The sequence below is a fragment of the Electrona antarctica genome (assembly GCF_951216825.1).
Source record: "Electrona antarctica genome assembly, chromosome: 21".
NCBI lineage: Eukaryota > Metazoa > Chordata > Actinopteri > Myctophiformes > Myctophidae > Electrona > Electrona antarctica.
In genome coordinates, this window is record NC_136802.1 from 32,179,025 (window position 1) to 32,195,398 (window position 16,374).

At 48.0% G+C, this 16,374-nt stretch overlaps 1 protein-coding gene across 1 annotated transcript in view; it reads left to right on the forward strand.

The window, feature by feature from the left end:
• Positions 1 to 366: 366 nt before the first annotated feature.
• pcdh7b (protocadherin 7b) overlaps positions 367 to 16,374 on the forward strand; it is a gene marked incomplete at its 5' end in the record, with an annotated part of 135,683 nt that continues 119,675 nt past the window's right edge. The window contains 1 exon segment of the mRNA XM_079491219.1: positions 367 to 3,453. Within this exon segment, the coding sequence (XP_079347345.1) occupies positions 367 to 3,453 (3,087 nt within the window).

The window sequence follows — 16,374 nt, forward strand, 5'->3', positions numbered from 1 at the left end:
GTTTTTTTACGCACGCATTTATGGCACTAAAATCCCCTTGAGCGCGCACAGCCCCGTCGCACCCGGATTGCGGTTTCCTGCAGAAAATAGGGAAAGAGCAAATACAAATATCGGGGTTTGGAGGAAAGCACAAGAGGAAAGCCCCGTGCACTTGCTGCTGCTGTTCACTGCAGTGGAGAGAGGCGTCCGGTCCGGAGGATGAAGTCTCACGCATCCCGACAACACGGAGGACTTGAGAATCACATAGATGAAAACGGCATTTGATTCTCATAAAAGGACATTTCGAGTGAACCGCGTAATCACGGTCATTATTGTATTATTATTTTTTTATATAAAAGAAGCAAGTGAATGATTTAGGCGTCAACAATGAGGACTACTGGTGCAGTGGACTATCTATGCTACTGGATGCTCGTCCTGCAGCTCGTACATCAGCCCGCTGCCAAGCAAGTGCTCCGGTATCGCCTGGCTGAGGAGGGACCCGCGGACGTCCGGATAGGGAACGTGGCCGGGGACCTGGGCATCGTCGCCGGGTCCGGCGAGGTGACGTTCACGCTCGAGTCCGGTTCCGATTTTTTCAAAATAGACAACATCACCGGTGAGCTCACCACCAACGAACGGCGGATAGACCGCGAGAAATTGCAACAGTGCCAAATGATATTCGATGAAAATGAGTGTTTTATAGATTTTGAAGTGTCCGTCATTGGACCCGCACAGAGCTGGGTCGACCTCTTTGAGGGAAAAGTCATAATATTAGACATTAATGACAACACACCGTCTTTCCCTTCTCCGGTTCTGACACTGTCTGTGGAGGAAAACAGACCCATCGGTACTCTTTACTTACTGCCCACAGCCACCGACAGAGATTTTGGCCGAAATGGAATAGAGCGATATGAGCTCATTCAGGACGGCGGAGAGAGGCGGCCGGGCTCCTCAGCGGGGCGCGACAACAACGGTGACTATAACGGCAATAAGAGGCGATATGATGAGGGGGCGAGCAGGAGCAGTGTCTTTGAACTGCAGGTGGCCGACACCACCGACGGCGAGAAGCAGCCCCAGCTCATCATTAAAGGGGCCCTGGACAGGGAGCAGAGGGACTCTTATGAGCTCACGCTGCGCGTCAGGGACGGAGGGGACCCCCCTCGCTCCTCTCAGGCCATACTTAGGGTGATGATCACCGACGTGAATGACAACAGCCCCCGGTTCGAGAAGAGCGTTTACGAGGCCGACCTCCCGGAGAACAGCTCCCCGGGCGCCCCCATTCTGCAGCTCAAGGCGGCCGACGCAGACGTCGGGGTCAACGGTCAAATCGAGTATGTGTTCGGAGCGGCCACGGAGTCGGTGAGGCGGCTGCTGAGGTTGGACGAGAGCACGGGCTGGCTGAGTGTGTTGCACCGCATCGACCGTGAGGAAGTGAGCCAACTGAGATTTACTGTAATGGCCCGTGACCGAGGCCAGCCGCCTAAAATGGACAAGGCTACCGTGGTGCTAAACATCAAGGATGAGAACGACAACGTTCCTGCCATTGAGATAAGGAAAATCGGACGCATATTCCTGAAAGATGGCATAGCCAACGTGGCCGAGGATGTTGTCGTGGACACGCCTATTGCCCTGGTCCAAGTGTCGGATCGTGACCAGGGGGAAAATGGCATAGTAACATGTACAGTGGTGGGAGATGTTCCCTTTCAGCTCAAACCAGCCAGTGAGATGGAGGGTGAGCAGAATAAAAAGAAATATTTCCTCCACACCTCTGCACCACTGGACTATGAGGCCACGCAGGAATACAATGTGGTCATAGTGGCTGTGGATTCTGGAAGCCCCAGTCTGGCTAGTAATAATTCAGTTATTGTCAAAGTGGGTGACACTAATGACAACCCTCCTATCTTCAGCCAGAATGTAGTCGAGGTGTCATTTCCCGAAAACAATGCCCCTGGCGAGCGGGTGACAACCGTTATAGCCATCGACGCAGATAGTGGGAAGAACGCCGAAATAGCCTATTCCCTAGACTCATCGGTGAATGGGATTTTCTCTATCGACGCGGACAGCGGAGACATCCGTGTAAACACCATCCTGGATAGAGAGCAAACGGAACGCTACGAATTCAAAGTGATAGCCAAAGATAAGGGCATGCCCATCCTGCAGGGCTCGGCGACCGTGGTGGTCCTCGTGGCCGACAAGAACGACAACGAACCAAAGTTCATGCAGGACGTGTTCACCTTCTATGTCAAAGAGAACCTCGAGCCCAACAGCCCCGTCGGCATGGTCACGGTCATCGACGCGGACAAGGGCCAAAACGCCGAAATGAGCCTTTTCATCGAGGAAGAGGAGGAAATCTTCTCCATCGAGAATGACACGGGAACCATATTCTCCACGCTGTCCTTTGACCGTGAGCAGAAAACCACATACACGTTCAGGGTGAAGGCCGTGGACGGAGGCGACCCTCCCAGATCAGCCACCGCCACAGTGTCGCTCTTTGTCATGGACGAGAACGACAACCCCCCGTCCGTCACCTTCCCCATAAACAGCTCCTACACCCTCCTCCCTCCGTCCAGCAATGTCCGAACGGTGGTCCGAACGGTCATCGCCACGGACACCGACACGGGCATCAACGCCGACCTGAACTACAGCATCATCGGCGGCAACCCCTTCAGGCTGTTCGAGATCGACGGGGGGAGCGGGGTCATATCGCTGGTGGGCAAGCTGGAGCTGAAGCACTACGGCCTCCACCGGCTGGTGGTCCAGGTGAACGACAGCGGGCAGCCCTCGCAGAGCACCACCACGCTGGTGCACGTGTACGTCAACGAGACCCTGTCCAACTCCACCATCGTGGAGGCCCAGGTGGCCAAGAGCCTGAGCACCTCCCTCAACACCAACATCGCCGGCGACCCCAACTACGACCTGGGCAAGCAGCGGCTGAGCATCGTCATCGGCGTGGTGTCGGGCATCATGACGGTCATCCTCATCATCCTCATCGTCGTCATGGCCCGCTACTGCCGCCCCAAGAACAAGAACGGCTACGAGGCCGGCAAGAAGGACCACGAGGACTTCTTCACGCCGCAGCAGCACGACAAGTCCAAGAAGCCGAAGAAGGACAAGAAGAAGCAGAAGTCCAAGCAGCCGCTGTACAGCAGCATCGTCACCGTGGAGGCCTCCAAGCCCAACGGGCAGCGATACGACGGCGTCAACGAGAAGCTGTCGGACAGCCCCGGCATGGGCCGCTACCGCTCGGTCAACGGCGGCCCTGGGAGCCCCGATCTGGCCCGGCACTACAAGTCCAGCTCGCCGCTCCCCACCGTCCAGCTGCACCCGCAGTCGCCGACGGCGGGGAAAAAGCACCAGGCCGTTCAGGACCTGCCCCCGGCCAACACCTTCGTTGGCACCGGAGATAACATTTCCCTTGGATCTGACCACTGCTCTGAATACAGCAGTCAAACCATCAACAAGTACAACAAACAGGTAAGAGTCTTTGCTACTTTGACGAATGTCTAGTTATTCTCCCCGTTAGTGTGTTCTCTCTGCCGTAATGCTTTCTGACAGGGCCTGTCTCCGTCGTTCTATTGCCTTTAGGGTGCTAATGTACTGTACGTCAAGTTAGTGGGCATTGATCTTGTTTTGGTTTGGAGTGCCATTCACGTGCAATGTTGAAAATGGAAAAGGATGGTTTTGATTAGGTGTACTAGTTCGCACTCTGCACGACACGTCCAGTGTTTTTGTGTTAATCTTGGCACGTAGGGCTGAAAGGCAGGGTGTCCTGACCGCTAACCTTAGCACATAATGTGTCAAGAGTTCTGTAGACAGCTCACATAAGGCTCTGGTTTTGCAGTTATTTTTTCTCAGAAGGGAGCAACTGCGCATGGGAGCAAAACACCCCTCGGCTAGGTCAGGTCTCTGCCCTGTCTTCTCTTAGTAACACGGCTACCCTTTCCCCCCCCTGTGAACAGGGGAAATAACGAAGGAGAGAAAAAAATAAAAAATAAAAACTAGACACCAAGAATGCATCATAGATGTGGCTGGCTGTGTAAGGAATGCTAGTTGCAGTGTCCCGTTTTACAAGGTTTGACTCGGCTTGACTGGGAACATCTGGGCAGGAGGTTGTGTTAACATTCCTCTGCACTCCTAGCGCCTGTATCAGTTCACCAGCCTATAGCGGTGAAACTGTCTCTTTCTGCACCACCTCCCCTCCTCCTCCTCCTCCTCCCATCCCACTGTTGATCTGACTCCCCTCTCCGCTCTCGACGGTAGCTCTGCTCATATCTCCATTTTGCTCTCTTCATCTCCCCGTGCCTCTCTTCATGGCCAATTCCCTCTCTGCTCCCCTCCAGCTCTCCTTAACTTCCTTTCATGCTTTCCCCCGTCCTCCGTTCACCCACAGCAACTCTTTGCCATCATTTTGCTATGTAAAAATGTGTCCATTCTTGATGTGACATTCGTATCCCAGGGACTGTGTGCATTTTCATATTTTGAACCCCCCCCCCCCCCCCCCCCATTCATTTTCCTTTTCTTATTTTCTTCTTCTTCTGGCACGGTTGGACCCAAGTGGCGTTAATTCGTAATGAAGTCAGACTTCTTGATCTGGCGTTTGCCAGGAACAGAACACTTACTCCATTGTTTCATGTGTTTTCAATGGAAGTCCTAATGCATTATTGATATCGCTCTCTTTACTTGGAATAGGCAGCTATTGCTTGAGCATTCGAGAGTGCTGCTTTGTCCAGGTGCACGTCGCCTGCAGTGTATATATACGCCATATTATTTTCTGCTTTTATTTGTCTGTCTCGCCTCTCCCCTTCACGTATTCCATATCCATCTCCCCCTCCTACAGTGCATGTCCTTTTTTGGCACCGTATCCGTCTCTCTGCATCTCTAGCTTCCTCCCAAATCACATGCATTCCGGCCTCACATCTCCATCTTCGCTCAAATCGCTTCTTCACACTCATCCAAATGACATCCATCGCGCTTTACGTTCCTGCTCTCTGCATTGCATCGTTTTCTTCCATGCATTAGGCCCTTTCTGTCTATAATGCCATATACCCTTTGCTTTCTCTATACCATCTGTCTCTTCCCCCCCCCTCTCTCTCTCTCTCTCTCTCTCTCTCTGCCATTCACCTCGGTCTCCCTTGGCCCCTGTCTCTAACAGCTTCTAATATAGTGTATTCAGCAAGCTGCTACACACAGTGTGAGGAGTGCTGTTGCTTTCGGATGTCTCCTGCATAATTAAAAGGGCACTCTATTCGGCGCTGCGGCAGCAGCATGTATTGTGTGTCACCGTGCTAGCGCTTATATAATTATTTATTTACTTTTCACATGGACTTGGCTTTGCGGTGATTTCTTTTTCTGGGGGTATCTATTTGTTAGAATACAATACAGTATAGGGCCTCTCTGGTTAAAACCCCCAGTCTGTATGCCAGGAAAAGGAGAAATACAATGCTGAATGCACACTGGCGGCGGCGGCTATACACCGAGAATTATTAACGTTTCTTCTTGCAATTCAAAGCTAACACATGACACGAGCAAAGTGGAAGCGAGTTATGTAAAAATACCGTCTTTTCTGTATGGAGCACAGATCAGATATGGTGATTACAGTACAAGGTACGGGTACTCAATATACAGCAAACATAATGCACAGTGATCTTTAATGTCCCCTCGGCCTTCTATAATCAAATACTGCAACTGTTGACGTGTTCCGCTGAGGTGAACGGGGTCAGAACTAATGGCTGCATGAGAGTATAACTAATTGAGAAGGTGACGTGTTTAAACGGTTTATGTGCTCCCAACTCCAATTATGGCCTTAACACAGCCACCTCTGTTTACATGTTTTACATGTTCTAAAAATACTCTGTTGGCCCTGACTGTGGCTAAAGCCATCATGTGCTCACACTCATGTGTAATACATGACGTATGTGTCCCCACGGTAGCTTAAATGAAGGCTTGGCTTTGTGTGCGGTATAGTAGTGTCTTAATGTCTGGTTGTTGATATGGTTTTCTGGGCTGTTAGAAGGTGTGTGTGTGTGCGTGTGTGTGTGTGTGTGTGTGTGTGTGTGTGTGTGTGTGCGCACGTGCGTGTGCGCGTGCACGTGCACGTGCGCGGCTATAGCTCACTGTACATGCGTGCGTGTGAGGAATTACTCCTATAGCTAAATGGCAATTTAAGAACCCCTTAAAATGAAACCGATGTGACTGAATCCCGCGCTGCAATTCCAAATGCATGAGATTTTCCCCCGTCATTAAGTATAGGTTCAAAATCTGAATTTGCAAATTAGTCTTAAAACCCTCAGGGTTAGGATTTGTGACAAGGCGCAGCACCTCTCTCTCTCTCTCTCTCTCCTCACAGACGCATGCACGCACGCACGTGCGCGCGTGCACACACGCACGCACGCACGCACACACACACACGCACGCACGCACGCGCACACGCACACGCACACACACGCACACCCTCAAGCCCTTCTCTTCCACTATCCTCCCCGATCTGTGCACAAGAAAGACAGCCCTGTTAGTGGAGTAGAGAATGGCTCCTACTGTTTCACATGGGAGTTTTGGGTTGGATGCAGAGAGAGAGAGAGGGAGAGAGAGAGGGGTGCTGGCCAGAAACAGTGTGAGCTCTTTAGTATCGGGTTCCACCTCCTCGCCTACCTAATCCTACAATATAACCACGCAGGCAGCCTATGCTCGCCCAGGTAACTAGGCAACCGGCAGCGTTTATCGGCACGGGGAGCCTTTCCTTTCAACTCCCGTCAGACATTTAAACACTCATTAAGCTAAGTGAACTGTGAGGAACGAGCACAGGTGTCACCGAGCAGCTGTCAAGAGTTGGAGCAAGACGGTTGACGGACATGACATTTCATCCTCGGCAGCAGCAGCACCCCCCTCTGAGTTCCACTGATTGAATTCTTATCTCGCCCCCCCCCCCCCCCCCCCCCCCCCCCAGCACCTTTTTGTTTGTGCCATGACGTTCAACCTCGTCATCTTCCATTCGCCATCATATGCCGTGTGTGTGTGTGTGTGTGTGTGTGTGTGTGTGTGTGTGTGTGTGTGTGTGTGTGTGTGTGTGTGTGTGTGTGTGTGTGTGTGTGTGTGTGTGTGTGTGTGTGTGTGTGTGTGTGTGTGTGTGTGTGTGTGTGTGTGCTAATCATTGCGTCACTTAAACCCTATATCGTTCTTTTGACTGGGGTCTCCAGGGCTCTATCCTTCCTTGATCCCCCTCCCTTTTCCCACCCTGTTACCAAATCTCTTTGCCGAAAAGAGCTCAAGCATTGAACTTGTGAACGATGCGTTGTTGTTGTGAGCATGTATGGGGCGGCAGTGGCCGAGAGTGACCGGATGGGAACTGCAAGGTTCCCTGTTCGAACCCGGGCTCCCCCAGAGTTATTGTCGAAGTGTCCTTGAGCAAGACACTGAGGGCAGTATTATGCGTGTCTTAAGTACCAGGTCTTATTACTTAACTTTGGCTATTCTGAGTGGCCAAACAGCATTGACCACGCCTCCAGGTCTTAAGTTAAGTAATAAGACCTGATACTTAAGACACGCATAATACTGCCCTGAACCCCTTGTGTGCCTGCCTGCGTGCGCGCGTGCGTGCCTGCCTGCCTGCGTGCGTGCGTGCGTGCGTGCGTGCGTGCGTGCGTGCGTGCGTGCGTGCGTGCGTGCGTGCGTGCGTGCGTGCGTGCGTGTGCGTGTGTAAATGTAATGCACAATCACTGTAAAGCGCCTTGGACAAAGGCGCTATATAAATGCACCATTTACCATGTACTGTACATGTGCTATTGATGTTCAACGTTGGCCTGTTATGCACGTCATAACAGGCCAACGTTGTTGGCTCCCTGTGGTTCATCCGATTCGACCTGAACACATTGTTTGATTACTTCTGGCAGTCGTTTTCGATTCCAGCCCAGCGGTGGGCTATAAGGAAATCACGTGCAAATCCCTCCACAGCGTGGTGCGAAAAAAAAGAAGAAGGCTGCGGGTGTTCGCCGAGCCGTGGATCTCAGCAGCCCAGCCAGCCACACACTTTTGTTTCATCATTGCACTTCAAAGTAACCTGGCTGTGTCCAGGTGCATGTGCTTTAATGAACGGTGAGTGGAAGCAGCTTGTATTCGGCGCTCTCACAGCGCGGCCCCTCCGGGCACACGGCTATGCCCCGGTCCGCATACGCAGCCCCATATCCTGGCTTGTCTCGCCTCAGGGTCGATGCAGTATAGTAGGCATGACTGGATTGGATGTTTGCCCTCGGCCGCTCACCTCCCACACCTCCCCGGCCAGCTGTTCCCCCGATGTTCCTCCTCATCATAACTGCAACCTTCGCAGTCTGGCCTCGTGCACTTTGCAATAGGGCATAATGTTTATTCTCAGGCACCAGCCACAGTGTAGACACCACACACACACCACCACGTACTGCACTGCACGTCACCATGCAAAACCAGAGGGGTCACCCAATACCCTTCACGCAGAATCGGGAAACCCAATATGAAAATGTGTGTAGACTTTGACTCGTGCCTCATTTGTTTACACCTATACAAATGTAGCAGCCGATAAACACTTGTGGAAAGCCACACATTGACCTCAGGGATGTTTTGTACGCTAGAGTCTACTGTTTGTTGTTGTTTGCGCACCATACGTGCGGCACTTTTGAACGAAAGAAACCGCATTCCGCCTCCAGTGTGTGTGTGTGTGTGTACTGTATACCTCTGCAACTCCCAAGCTGTGTCTTTGGTATGCATCAGTGCTTATGCCACCCCCACCCCCCACCCCCATCGCCCCCACACCCCACCCCAATGGTGCTCGTGCGATTCTATCGGTGAAACTGTTGAGGCAGTCAGTCATTCAGCTGAGCTCAATAAGGTAATTACTTGATAAGAGGTTCCACTGGGGCTTTATCGTGTGTAGTCAGGGCTCCTCCCCCGTGATTGCTGTTACAGGTCAGCTTATGGGTTTGGAGAAAAACAATGCCTGCGGAGCAACACCAGCTGTCATAATGCAAAATGTACACCTTTGCTGTGGCACACATGGCATATAATCTCTCTCTCTCTCTCTCTCTCTTATCCCTCCAGAGAGAGAGAGAGAGAGAGAGAGAGAGAGAGAGAGCATCACCCGGGCATTCGTTGTTACTTGAGTTTATGCAATCAGGACCATGACAAATACTGGCTTTGTTTGTTTATCACATTCCCATAGCATTATTTATTAAGAAAGACATTAAGAAAATATAGCACTTGATCAACAATTTAGTTAGTATACTGTAAATAATATGACTGGCAACGAGGAGTATAGGCCCGGCAAACAAGATGGTATTCTCACTGGGATTTCCCGGGGAAGGAGTTTAGCTGAAATCATGGCAGCTGCTGCTGGCAGCCGGCCTCGCCATTACACAGCCATTCAACGTTTTCCCACTCTGTGCTTTGGTTCCTTTGCACTCAGATAAACTCTATTGACTCCTCGGCCGTGACTTTTACCACCAAACAATATTTGATATTATCTCATGTACTGTACTGTGCATATTAATCTGAGTGTGTGCTGCTTCAAAAAAAATACTGCAATGCTCTGTTTAAATCAAAGATGCATAACATGCAATGTGCAAAACCATTCACACCCCGAGGCCAAGTGTGAGAGGACAGCGACGATGAGCTGTTTATTCCTTTGGTGAGTGTTGTTGCTGCTTTACCGCTAGCATTAGCTAATTTAATTCAAAGTGTATTGGGGTGGCTTAATTTGCTTCGTGCTTGCTCAGGCCTCGTTGTTTACGTTTATAGGAAGTACAATAAAAAGGTGGAGGGAGAGTGCAGAGTAATAATATCCACGAAATTGCCATGGCAAGCACTTTCTGGGTATAATTTGGTTTGGTCATATGAATGCATTAGGTGTAGGGCAATTACTAATCTTAGAGGATTAGATTTACCTGACACGCAAGCAGAAATGGAAAGAGAGGAAGGAAGCAGAATGGTCTTCATAAAGCTAGCTAGTGCTTCTGCTATAGAGCTTATTTTGACACAGCGGTGCTATATTAGAAAATGATCCTTTGATACCGAGGATGAGGGCCGCCCTAGTGTAGTGGTTAGAGCAGGGGTGCCCAAAAGGTAGATTGTGATCTACCAGTAGATCAGAAAGGCTTTGCAGGTAGATCGCATGACATGGCCCTAAAAATATATATAATTAAAAAAGGAAAAAGGCATCTGCCACTTGAATTAAGGCGACTTCATTGATTAACATCAAATCGGGCCTGTCAGCTCAAACCCACAATGCAATACTTTGTTTTCAAGAGTGTTGCGCACAAACGTCAGATGCATTACAAAGTTAGACAAAACAGTACCAATTCCATTTCCGCCCTCTATTTCCCATTCCAAGTGCGTTTGTCTTATGTAACACCAGCGCCGCTATTCCATTTTTTTTTTTACTATTTTCAGCAATGATATAATGTTTTTTGGGTGGGTAGACCTTGTTGCGCTGGTCATTTTGAAAGTAGCTCTCAAGTCAAAAAAGTGTGGGCACCCATGGGTTAGAGCATATGCCTTTCATGCAGAAGGTTGTGGGTTCGAACCCTGCCTGGGGAGGGCAAGGGCAGCAACGGGTTCCTAACGCCAAATCAAATGGGTACAGATCTGAGCCAAGTCTCCTGGGGAGGCGCGTCTGAAGCCTGTCCTGGACGGGGGTATCAGGACAGTAAAAACAAATCCATCCTTTGATACTGAGGATGCTTTCACTCCATTTATAGATCATCACGGAACTTACATGACATATTGTTTACTGAATACAGTAGGCGATACATTCTCTTTCTGAAATATAAGTTCTCCTTCAACCGTAGCATTGCGGTATAACCTTGGAAAAGATGCTGTCATTTCTCTGCCTATCTATCCGACTCCCGTTCCTGACTCGCTCTTACTGTCACTGTCCCTATTGTATGTTGTATAATGGATTTGTTATTGGCTTTGTCGGGGTCTCCTGAAAGGCAGTGGTCCTAATGGAATCTGTTAATAGCATGGGCCTGCTGTCCACAGCGGTTATTGTTGTCGCGAGGTGCTAAACGGACAAAGGAGGAGAAAGGGTGAGCTGACGAGGAATGCTATAAGTGTACGCCACGTTGATTGCACTCGCTCAGATGCTGCGGATTGTAAACCCTGCCATTGTAAGCTTGAAAGTGTGCATTTTTTGTTGCGTGACACTGCGGCGTGCAACCAAGTATAAATCACTGTTAGTGGCAGCGATCAGAACTACTTTCCTGTCGCTGCAGTCGGTTCCCTACGCAGAAGTAGACAGTACAGTAGGATCTCAATAGCAACACTATCCACTAACCATAAAATACCTACAGTATACATTTTCTTAAGTACTCTACTTAAGTACAATTTTGAGGTATTTGGTATCAAGTCACTTGAGCATTTCCAATTGCCAATACTCCACTACATAGCAGAGTAAAATATTGTACTTTTACTCCATTACATTAATTTTAAAACTTTCGTTACTTTGTAGATTTGGATTACGATCACAAAACACATTAACCACTTCTACCCTACATGTTTTTACAAGCTCACAATGTGTTCGCTATGCGACGCATTAATTGTGAGCTTGTAGATCTGCTATTTTCAAAAGATTTTTTTACACATTTGAAAACCTGCAATGGAAACATTCTGCATAATAGGCTACATACTTTTACTTTTGGTACTTTAAGTAACCTACATTTTGATGCCAATATGTTTGTACTTTCACTAGTACTAGTAACAGAGTACTTCGACATTGCACTACTGATACTTGTAAGTAAACACATTGAGTACAGTATTTCCCACCACTTTTATCCATCCATTATGGGCGGACTCGCCAAACCGAGGACTTGATTGGTGCCGCAGTCTGTGGGTGTTTTGTACAGTAAACATTTGTACAGTAAAATGCACTGCACAGGGCTCCAATAGTTCTCAACGTGGGGTCCGGGGACCCTCAGGGGGTCAGGGGGTCCCTAGCTAAATGATAGATGTGAACCACATGGACCCTTATGGGTCTGTAACTCAGAGTTAAATCAACATTGATTTTACATTATAAATTGGGATCCCAGAGATATAAATCCCAGTCAATGGGGGCCCGTAGACTAATGCATGTCAAACCGGGGGTCCTTGAAATTACAACGGTTGAGAATCCCTGCTAGAGCCGTACAAATCTTCTCTCATGGGGGGTCCCTGGAATATCTTTTTCAAATGGAGGTCCGCGCCTCCGCGGGCTAATAAAGTGTAAATTTGGGGGTCCTTGACATGACAAGGTTTGAGAACCACTGGCCTATATCCCCCTGCTCTGGAGTTGTCCCTCCGTCCATATCCTAACTGCTGTGCAGAGCTATAAAGCGGCAAGCAAACCAAGAACATCACTTAGCTCAAGTGCTGCGCGGACCCCGGGGAATAGTTCTCTGTCGACGTGCGGGAACGCAACATGGATCAGACATACATGAGGCTCATTGTTTGTGAGACGTGCAGGCAAAACAATGGCTTCTGCCTCTTTGCACGGCGGAGCCGTCTCAAATGCACACTGACAGAAGGACATGTAGTTGATGATGTCCTTGACATGTTTGTTTTTGGGCCTCCGAGTCGTTTGTTCTTAGCTTGTCCACATGCCATCAATTTTCTATTGATTCATTGTATTTCTGTTCTGTCTACCTAGATTAGTGTCCTACATTATAGGAAGCAAGTGTACAATGTCAAAGAAAACATGTGTCTCTCTTTCTTTGTCGTCTCTCTCTCTCTCTCTCTCTCTCTCTCTCTCTCTCTCTCTCTCTCTCTCTCTCTCTCGCACGCACACACACATGCACGCACGTGCACGTGCACACACACACACACACACACACACACACACACACGCGCAAAGACACACGCAGTGTCAGATGAATCACTCCTTGTCAGTGCATCTCTCCGGGGTGCCATGGTGTCAAGGGAACTGCCAACGGGGTCCGTGCACTCCCGTCAGGGGGGCCGGCAATTTAAAACCTGTCCAGCCGGGGCGGCCATGTTGTGACACACGTCCTTCATGAAAATGAGAATAAGAGGCGTGGAGAAGGCTGACACTTTGCTCCATAACTTACCCCCTAAGTGCCACGCGTTACCGCCGCCGGGCCAATGGCACGACTTCCCTTTTGTGGACAGTGAACTTGTTTATGAAGCGAGGAGCTGACAGGTGGAATAAAGAGACATGTTGACTGATGTGCCGTTTGGCAGACAGACGGACGCTCTAGGGAGTTATGATGGCTGGGTGTAGGGGCTGTCGCCATCGTGGCGTTTTACAGTACTTGACCAGGCATTCATTGGCATACAGTTGGAGGCCATTGATATTGTCCTTTTCTTTTTGCTGAGGTTTGCGTGATCTGCGCAAAAGGACAGTTAACCCATTTTGGGGCGGGAACCCCTTTTGGTGTTTTAAACATTATGTTATAATTTAGCTATTGAAAAATAGCAGATCTACAAGCTCATAGCGCGCCACCGAGTGGCGCGCTACGAGCTTGTAGGTCTGCTATTTTTGAAAAATCGTGAAAATATTTATTTCAGAAAACTGGAGGATTTAGAAGGATTTTTTTAAATGTTGAGGTCAGGCCTAAATGGGTCAAATGATAAGGGACAATATCGGTGGCACCCAACTGTACAAAGAATTGGAATAAATGGTCAATTCCAATTCTTTGTATGCCAATGAATGCCTGGTCAAGTGCATTGCCTCATGGTCAATTGCAAAAACACTATGAAATGGACCATTTCATTGTGTTTTTGCAATTGGACATTGGAGCGTGACGTACGCACAATTCTATTTCTGCGTACCTGTTAGGCCTTGTTGACAAAAATGGCAAAGGGCACAGGTTGGAAAGTAACTAAGTACATTTACTTAAGTACAATTTTGAGGTATTTGTACTTTACTTGAGTAATTTCAATTCGAATGCTTTTACTTCTACTCCACAACATCTCAGAGGAAAATATTGCACCTTTTACTCCACTACAATTATTTGAGAACTTTAGTTACTACAGTTACATTGTAGATTTGGGTTATTATTACAAGATATATACATTAACCACTTCAGCCCTATATATTTTTCGGCCATTTTGCGTCGCGATTCAACGCATTGTGAGCTTGTAGATCGGCTATTTTCAAAAGATTTGAAAACTTGAAATGAGACATTCTACATAATGAGTACTTTTAGTACTTTAAGTACATGTTGATGCCATTACTTTTACTCAAGTGCATTTAGAATGTCTAACTTTTACTTGTAACAGAGGATTTCTAAACTGCAGTATTGATACTTTTACTTAAGTAAAACCACTGAGTACTTATTCCAGCACTGCTGTAGACGAAGCATTCACGCTGAGCGCCACAGCACTTCCACTGTTTATCTATTCTATGTGCCCTGGAAGCATTGTTCCCAAAATAACATGATTGAGTGCAAAAACTGTGTTCAACATAATTGGAAAAAATTATAATTTCGCCCCAACTTGTCCCTCTTTAATTGCCTGCTTTTATCGACCTTTTTGTTCACCCCAAAGTGCTAGAAAATAAAAATGATCTCGTAGAGATTTGGGTTCAAATGCCATGATTGATTTTTACAGTACTTGCGGTAAATGTAATGCTATTAAATGTTTTTGACGACTCCATTATGATAATATGTGCGTTCATACAATATGTAGGCCTATCGCATATGGATATCTACTGTGTGTGTGTGTGTGTGTGTGTGTGTGTGTGTGTGTGTGTGTGTGTGTGTGTGTGTGTGTGTGTGTGTGTGTGTGTGTGTGTGTGTGTGTGTGTGTGTGTGTGTGTGTGTGTGTGTGGGGATGGTGCTGACAAGGAGAAAATAAGTAATAAGTTCAACAGTGTATCAGGGCATTTTTAATAGATACAACCTTGACATTGGGTTCAGGTACACATTGATTTTTTTTCCCTCAAATCCTGACAGAGACACACCTGTTCTCTCTCTCTCTCTCTCTCTCTCTCTCTCTCGTCTCTCTCTCGTCCAGTACAGTGTACAGTACACAGCAAGATTAAAATTATATTAACAATAATATTGTCAGCGATGTGTATAGTGTGATTAACTAATGATTAGGTGTATTGCACATAATCAATTTGTCATGCTGATAGCTAACATGAAAAGGAAAGTAAAACGAACATTCGACTTAGCAAAGTGCAGGAGGTTATTTCTAGTGTCTGGGGCAAGCGCACATAATAACAAGGGTAACTATAACAATAATGAGTACCACAGACGAATAACAGTCTAAGTCCACACTATTGATCCATAATGTATAAATGATAGATAAGGGTTCAGGACAACAAGGCCTTTTCGTGGAGGGGTCAGTCTGAAATTTGGACTTAGACTGTTTTTCGTCTGTGGTACTCACTGTTATATATATATTCTTTCAGAGCGAACGTTTTTAACTCAAGTCTTTGCTTCTGGGGCGTCCCTGGAACAACATATTTTTAGATGGGTGGTCGGCGGCCAAATACAGATAATTCTAGGGGTCTTTGACGTCAGGATTTTCGAAGACATTTGTAGAATCGTCCTCAGGTCTAAATGGGTTAAGTGTTAAGTACAAACATATTGGCAGGATCCTCTGGGTTTAAACTAAACTATAGCTGTAAGAATGCACCCGGCCCACCCATGTGACCACCGGTCAGATGGGGGCGCCGAAAACTCTTTTGAGAGTTTCCAGTTGGGCCCTGATCCAGAAAAGCTGCACGATCAGAGTCAGAATGCTAAAAAAAATAAAAAATAAAATAAAAAGGCGAACGTTTCAATGCCCGTCTGTCCGCTTGTGAGGCGTCCTCCTAGCACCACCTGCGTTGTGTTTTTCGCCTTGGCACCAATCCAATCCAATCCCTTCACCTTTCTTTCTCGTTTTGCACGGAGAAACCGATGAAATATTAAAATGAGAATTCTGGACCTCATCAGGCAGATTAACAATTGGCCCCGGAATAAATAATGCATCCTAAAGTCTGGTGCCGTTTTTTTTTTTTTTTTTTTTTCTTCTATCCAAATGAAGGATATAGCTGTTTTTCAGCTTTTTAACTGGCCTCGCACTCATACATATTTGCTAAGCAGCTGTCTCCGAGCGACTATTATGGATGCGACTTGAGTTGGGCAGAGGAGGGGGGAAAAAGAGGACAGCTTGACTGCCTCTATTAGCCCTGTTTTGGTGTGTCTCCCACCATGCCCCCACCCACCCCCCCTCCCCAAAATGAGATTATCTGTGTATGAAAACAGGAGGTAGAGCGCTCACCGACCATCCATCAAAGCCTGGGGGGGTGGGGGGGGCAGACCTGTGTGAGAGCGTGCACATGTGTGCACAGCGGGCCCATACGTGTGTGTGCGTGTGCCCGTGCACGTGCGTCTCCTGTGCATGCTGGAGAACACAGCAAATGTACAGTACAGTTCAGCCTCTCCATCA